Here is an 8033-nt window from a genome sequence, read left to right as displayed (position 1 = left end):
AAGAGATGTGTTGTTTTAGAAAGACAGAATAGTTGACACTGAAGGGACCTCTGTGAGTCCCTAGTTCAAATACCCTTCCTCAAAAGTTGTGTCAGCAGAGCAGATTGCTCAGGGCCTTCTCCATTTGGGTTTTGAGCATGTCCAAGGATAGAGACTGTGTGATACACTCCAGTATTTGACAAAATTCAGTCAAATAAGTTAGATTTTTTTTCATGTTTGAGTGGAGTCTGGAATAAAGTTTCAGAGTATGATCACCATTCCTCCTTAAAAATGAGCAGAAAAGCAAGTGTCCATATTTTGAATGGAAAAGCTCATGCTTAGAAAGTTAAAACAAGCAATTATCCAGATGGGACAGGAGAGAAATCTGCTATCTTTGCTATGTACTCCTAGAGCTTTAGGTGATGCTAGGAGACCACAACACCAGACAAAGACAGACAGACAGATTAGCATATATGAATCACAGACATGTCAGGAAACAGTGCCAGGAACTAAAAGGCAATGCAGACAAGCCTTTGGAATTTTCAGTATGAATACCAGCAAGAAACTTTCAAGGTACAAACACAGATAGTTAAACTAAGGAGCTAAAAACCAAAGACACAAAAAGCTTTCAGCTCACTGTACTGTCAGCCAAAGACAAAGCAGGATTATAACACTGCTGCTAAATTCTGCCACAGTCTTTTCTGACAATGCTTATTTTATCTGGTCAGGGTTCCTAAATTTTATTAACTTCTTCAGCCAGAAGAAAGGCTTTGTTTAAAAGCACATAGTGTACTACAAATTACTCCTTGCTGCAGAGCGTTACCATCAATAGATGAAGACAAACTGAAATAAGAGACTTTAAACATACTTCTTAGCTCAAGAGAAAATTCATCTAGACAACAACTTTGTCAATTCTCATTTTTTTTCTACATAACACTCCCTTTGCCCCATATCTACTTGTCCATAGTAACAATGAACTCTGGCAGATTTTTGATATTTTATTAAATGTAGTAAAAATTTGCCTATCTTATGATGCTTTATAATGATCTCCTCTGATTGTTACAGAACTCACTTTTAATTTAAATCCATCCATTTTGTCTGTTCTACGTACAGACAAAAGAATGAAGTAATGACCAAAGGAGTACAGATATCATAAAGAGAGTAGACTAGAACCCTTGAATTCTGTCACTTCCAGGTGAAAGAGGGAAGAGAATGAAAAGGAAACTGAGCAGCTGATGCTACCTGTAATCACCTCATCTAAGAATGCAAAAGGAAACATTGTAAAGCACATGTAATCAGGTATAAGACACTTCTCAGTTGGCAAAAAAAAGAAAGGCAAGGGGAAAAAGTGTATGATTAAAAAGAGGAAAAGAGAGAGAAAAATACAGGTATTTTTTTTCCCCAAATCATGGCCATGTGCATAATATACAGAAAAGTCCTTACCTTTTTCACTGACACTTTCACTTTCTATCTCCACATCTTCACAGCTAGTATATTCTGGTGTTGATGCCCCTTCTTCCTCTGAGCTACTAACTGACATCTGCCTTTTCTTTCCGCCTCTTTTTGCTCTATGAGGCTTTGGAGGGGATGGCCGCACTGATTCCGACTGGTCAGAGCTAAGGGAATCATTCCTTAGCATGGTCTCCATTTTCTCCCGCTTTGCTTTTCGCATGAGAATAGCAGAGCTAGGATCAAGGCGGCTCTGTTTTATAAAGGAATCGTGGTTCTTGTATTCTACGTGTTCTATAGGAACTGGACTATGCCTGGGAGTTGGTGGGCTATGATTAGTTAATTGTTTAGAAACAGAAATTCTTACATCACCTGTTCTGTCTATAGAGTACGACCTCTGAGTTTCCACAAGAGATTTTCTGTCCTGAGTTCCCTGTAATTGTGAGCGTTTTCCTAATTTATTCTCAGGTACCTCCGCTTCCTCCATTTCTGTGTGTGGCAAAGCTACATCACTGTGTCTTCTCTCGTGTCGTGCTTTAGAAACTTTGGCATGCATGCGCATCTGCTGCTCCTCAGGGTGTGGTTTTACAGGGTATCTTGCCAGATTGGGGTCACTCTTGTAACAGGTATGATATTCATCTTCCTTCCTTTGTTTTTCATCGTCAGGCACTTTGCCTTCCTCAAGTTTCTCTGGCAAGTCTGGGTAATCCTGTGACTTGCCTTTCTCCAGCCTTCTACCTTCATGCCGCTCTTTACGCTCCCTGTCATCTGTTGGTCCTTCTTTTTGAAGTGAGGATTTTGGCACACGCTTACGCTCACTCTTTACACCTTTGCCATTCTGGTCAGAAATCAGTACTGCCTTCTTCCTACAATGAAAAGGAGTACAGTAATATGAAGAATTGAATGGAAAATAGAAATACTTGCATACAGTTATGGAAAACAATTAGAAAATACTGAATCCATTAACATGAATTAAATCTATTAATCCTTCCCTCTTAATTTTATTTTCCAATAGCAAACAACTTCCAGAGTCCACAAAAACATAAATTACGAATATTCCAATTAATGAGTAAAATAAAAAACTAATATTGACATGGATAATTTACCCACGTAAGGTGGAAGACCCAGAGTTGCCTTTGAAGTAACTGCAACATTATGACAGACTACTAGAGTATGTTCTCCATTTTTCTGGCAGCAGTCATGGGAGTTACAGACTAACCACAAAATTCACTTCAAGTGCCCTGACAGCATAGATGTAAATACCATCAAATGGAGTAGCTACCACAATAATATTACAGAAAGAAGTAATATAGTTTAGAAAAATGCAAAAGATAATATATCCAGAAATAATATTTAAACTAGTTTGATTTATCTTTGAAACTCTAAAAAGAAGTGCCCGTTTCATAAGCATGTAAAGGAAAGCAGATTGATTCCTGGAATGGTATTCCTTTCTCCAGTAATAAAAGAGGATGAGAAGTTTATTTCTCTATGCAGACATAAGTACAAAACAATAAATAATGAAGCTGCATTATTTTTTCTTCTCTTTCATATTCTGCAAGCCAATAAGCAAGCCAAATAATCATAAAATTCCCTAATGGCAGAATTTCTCTCATCATTCCAACTGCCCTTTCATTTAGCAGTTCACATATGAATCTATTGATTTTGAAGAAGGAGTAACACAGCTATACAGTGTATTTGAGACGAATGCACACTGGGACAAAGCCACTAGGACTTTGTTTTGTGGCACTGAATCTTCCCTTCCACAACTGACACATCTTTGGATTACATATCAAAGACCCTCACAAAGAACAAAGTTGGACATCATCCGCATTAAGCTCCCTTCTCTTTTCTTTTTCCCCTCATCTCCTGTTTCTCCAGAGTTTTTGGCAATTAATGAGACCTGAGCTTACTACAGATAGTCTTTAATCAGAATGCTTGGAATTAATTTGAAACTCTCAGTGACAAGTAAAGAACACTAATTTTGTATAACTGATATGAACATCTCAGTTTTGGGCAGAAAAGCAGAAATCTAAAGTGTTTTCCTGCCCTAAAAGTTACAGCTGCTCTGAGGGCCTTCCCTGTGTTGAGGGACAAAAGTAAACAGAATTATGGAAGGGCATCACTTACACAATACATATATGTAACACTAACCTGAATTTGATACAGTTAAACCCAGACAGATCTCACCCACAAAGTAATTTACTAGCTGCTGCTCATCATCCATTTGCAGCTCCAATAGCTGGGGGGAAAAAAATCATCAACCATTCTGGCCAGAATCTGGAGAATCTTCTATGGCAGACTCCTGTTTTGCTGTCACAGGCTCCGTCCTCAACTGCTCTGCCATCTGCCAGGCAGCCGCCAAAGGAACAGCAACTGCTTCATTGCATTAGCCTCTCCTGATTTGCTACTCGTCAACCCATTCATCACACGAAATGCAGCTCAGGAATTACCTCTTTAACTCATTTAAAATAGTTTCCTTCTGGTTGCTTTATTCTTGCAAACAACTTGCTCTGCATTCAAGATGGTATTATTGCTGTTCTACACAAATGTTATCTTCACACATGTAAATGAGGTCTTTCAACTGTATTATTTCTAACAATAAAATTGGAAATAATATCAATGATATCTCATATCACTGATGAAGAGATAAAACATAAGGTTATCTGAAAGAATTCCACAGGGTGTTTTCTGATTGCTTAGGTGTGGATTTTTCAGGAGAATGTTGCTTTAAAAATTCAAGCTCTTTGCTTAATAACTTTAAAATACCAGTCAAATTTAAAATTTAAAAGTAACCTACAATTCTGTATTCAAAGTATACATCAAAAGGCAATGAAGTATATGGGAATATCCATAAAATATTTTTTTTCCTCATTTTTGTTCCATAGACCAAAGTAGATAATGTATGTGCTAGCAAAAATTTATCTTTCCCTGGTGAGTAAATCAATTTAATCTTTGTTTTTACACAGCAGTAAACATACAGAAGGCCCAACTGAACTAGCATTTAGCATTGTAGGCTCTATCTAGACAGAAAGCATTACCTCTCTTTTGGAGGTTCACTCCTAGACCTTGAAGCTTGCTTTTGGTCCGGGCCCATAGCTGGCTGTGACACTTCTGCTCCTTTCCTACGGTCAGGCTGCACACTGGAAGAGGAGATTTCCTGTGATGAGGCAGCTGCTGTACTCAGGGGAGTCTGTGACCTCGATCGCTCTTGAAGCCTCGCTTTCTTTTCTCTCGGTGCGTCCGAGCTTGCGCCCGTGGCCGTATCACTCAGCGTCCCGTCCTGGCTGGGCGACGGCTGCGGCCCGCTCCCAAAAAACCACGCTCCGGATTTTGTTAGGATTTCTTGTTGCTTTCGACATAAATTGCATACCCACATAACCTAGTTGAAGACAACAAGAAAAGTCAGTGCAGCTGCCTCCCAGAGCCTGGAATGCATGCTCACTACCGCTGAGCAGGTCCGGCCTCTGGCTCTCTGAGCTAGTGAGGCTGGTGCTCATGACAGGACCCAGAACATGCTTCTCCACTGGCTAGAGCCAAGCATCCTACAGGCACATGCTATGCGAGCTTCTCCAAAATGTCTTGTCAATATACATCAGTCCTACCTGTGGCAATCCTCCCTCAGCCCAGCCCTAGTTCTCCTCTGAACAGACACCGACCACATGAGCAGTGTTTGTTGGGGGGTTGATGCAGCGGGGAGTGGGTTGGGCTTTTTCCACTGGTGTGGATCACTGCCAGGACAGACAAGCCCACCAACCTGCAAACAGGACTTGTACCTCAGGGGGCAGTGCCCTGCCCAGCTAATTCCCAACTTCTGTGGTTACAGAAAATTGACACGGTATTTTCTTGTGAATTAATTTTCTCACATTGAATAATTCCACATTATCCTGCAAATAAATTCATTATGTACTGTGAATGATTTTAGCTACACCTACTGCAACTGCTTAGAGGTGTAAAGTAAAACCTTAAGAAATCTACTAACAGAAAATTAAATACATCAATGAAAATAATGCAGAAGTACCGTATTCTGTACTACTCGCAAACCATCATCATTATCTCTTTGAGGGATAGCTGCAAATAAAAACTTAACACACACATGTCCCTGTAAATCACAATTAAGTTGCATGCCTAGACTGTGGTGCCTAGGATTTTTTTTTTTAATTGGGGGGTTTAATTCCTTACACACAGATATACAGGAGCACACACATTAAAGCAAGACTTTATGTTTCCAGGCTGTATACTGTAGAGACAGTCTTATGTACAGGAGCAACTCACCAGAGAAAAAGAAATGGTTAATCAAGACTAAAGTATGTGAAAATTTAAGAAAAAATTTAGACAAAGAAAAAAACAGTTTTCAGAAAGAAGAAAAAATAGGCAAAATGTATGAAGGATATAGAAGAGAGAGATTTTTCTCAGAAATAAAAACAGAGATGAGAGGAAGCAAAGCTGATTATTATTAAGGAAAATGGTAAAGAAAATAATTTAATATAGAAAGTATATAGAAATGGGTAAAACTGCAATGAGGCTGAGAAGAATGACAAAAGTGGGAAGGAAAAATATGCTTGAATTATTTTGTGCAAACACAGGAATGATGCAAGAGTCGCAAAATTGTGCAGTGCTTAAAATAAAAAAGAAGAGGAAAAAAACACTTAGTGGAAGAAACTTAAACAGGACAAAGTTCTGTTACTGAGCTCTTTTACTCTCTGCCCTGTGAAGGTAGTTCATGGCTTACAAGGCACGATGAAAACTTTAGGCACCTCACATATTTAAAATAATTAACATTTATTTAAATAGACTGTCTTTGTAGGTCTGAAAACTACATTAGAATTTCCAAGTGCATTCCTACACTGTTTGAACAAACCACACAAAGAAGACATCGAACTCTTTACTCTCTGTCAGGATTGCACCTTTATCAAAAGATGACTGTTATATTTCTTCTGTTTAAGAAGGATAACAAAGTATCTACTAATCCTTTAATTAAAAAGGACCCAACCTTAATTGAAAGCGACAGTCATTCCAACAGGGGCATAAACTTATATCATGATGAAAACAAATAACACTAAGTAGGATAATAGAAACAGCAACTTTGACAAAGATAAATTCTAGACCTCAAAACGCCTGGATTCCAAAATGTCTAATTTATTCCATCTAGTACACCTCAAAAACCAGCAATTCAGTTTATTAGACTACGTGTTCTAAACAGAATAGACTTTTAGTCTATCAGATTATTATTACAGGTATTCAAAAAAAAAAAACAAACAGAAAGGCTAAGAGGAAAAAAAGACACATTTTGAAATGCTTTTATGTGATCTGCCACAGCTGTTAGTTCATTAGACAGGAAAAGTCTGCATGCAAATGCGTCTGTGTATGAAATCCATGTCAATGCTATAAACCAAAATCAGTAACAAAAAATGTCATTACTTGCATTTTATCAGTTTCCAAGAAAGGTTAAAAAAGTGTTAATAAAAAAATTAATCAACTAGAGTTTGTTTAAAGGATAAGGAATACTTAAGTAAATTATGCTAATTAAATTGCATAAGTGTGTACATATGCAAGCCCAGTAACATACTTCCTTTACAACTTAATGTATTAAATAATTTTAAATATGTATAAATTATGTAATAAACTTCAAGAAAATACTGTTAATTTGCATAATCACCCTTGATACTGTAATTCATTTTATGCAAAAAATATTATGAGATAAAATCAAATAAGAATAGCTAATGCACAAAGAGACTCAGAAAAATACAGAATACTGAAAGAAGAAATACTAGACAAGTAAATACAAACCCATTTTCTTACAGCTATTTTTAAACTCTGCCTCTTGGACACAATACATACCAATCAACACAGATTACACACATAGGAAATCTGTATTATACTCACATAGAAGCTATACTACCACCCTGTTTAGGAATCTCTTCAGGAATTAAAAAATGCTACAGTCGCCTTGAGATCTATTCGGTCCAAAAGGAAAAATAATAAAAGTTCTTCTTTAAGAGAAAAATAAATCAAAAATTGAGGAGACAGAGGAGTTTCAGTGACAAAACTGTATATTGAAAAACATTTTTAGAGAAGTATGTGGAGCAAGCAATTCAGCAGCATGCAGGAATTATATCCTGATTGAATATACTGGGATGTGGTCCAAACTAATCTAAACTAAAGCAGGTCTGTGTAATAACTTATCTTAACAATCCACAGATGTTAGGCAACCAAACAAATGCTCTGATGAAGGATTACAGTTCTCTAATGTGGCTTCTGGACCTCCACGCGATGCATCAGTAAAATGAAGAGCGTAAGACAATTTTACTCTGGCCTGTCACTTCAAAAATAGTTTCTGTTTACTCTCCTCTAGACAGTGAGCTCTGATGAAGTGCTACAGTAAGCCATTCAAGACATCCAGAGTCTGGTTTTTGTTTCTGGGTTTGTTTCTGGTTTATTGCATCCTTGCACATGTCAATGCAATTTCACACGTGAAGCTGTTAAAGAGAACCAGTACAAGGGGGTTCTTCATTCAGAGGGTTCATATGCATGGCTCTGGAAAAAGGTGCATTTTCACAGCATAGCAAAGGGTTCTGGGCTTTACTGCTACATAACAAAAAAGACCA

General features: G+C 37.7%; 1 protein-coding gene across 24 annotated transcripts in view; it reads right to left on the bottom strand.

The window, feature by feature from the left end:
• Nucleotides 1–8033, bottom strand: part of RIMS1 (regulating synaptic membrane exocytosis 1) — a 191591-nt gene that overhangs the window by 156901 nt on the left and 26657 nt on the right. For all 24 annotated transcript variants that reach the window (XM_031057153.1, XM_031057154.1, XM_031057178.1 and 21 more), the window contains exons 3-4: nt 4467–4807; nt 1423–2294 (exon numbers count right to left, since the gene is read on the bottom strand). In XM_031057153.1, the coding sequence (XP_030913013.1) occupies nt 1423–2294; nt 4467–4804 (1210 nt within the window). In that variant the 5' untranslated portion in view covers nt 4805–4807. The remainder of the gene's footprint in view (nt 1–1422; nt 2295–4466; nt 4808–8033) is intronic.

This window comes from Geospiza fortis, unplaced genomic scaffold (genome assembly GCF_000277835.1).
Source record: "Geospiza fortis unplaced genomic scaffold, GeoFor_1.0 scaffold190, whole genome shotgun sequence".
In the NCBI taxonomy this organism is placed as follows: Eukaryota; Metazoa; Chordata; class Aves; order Passeriformes; family Thraupidae; genus Geospiza; species Geospiza fortis.
Note: the sequence above shows the minus strand (reverse complement) of the source record. Positions and strands in the feature narration are given on the sequence as shown.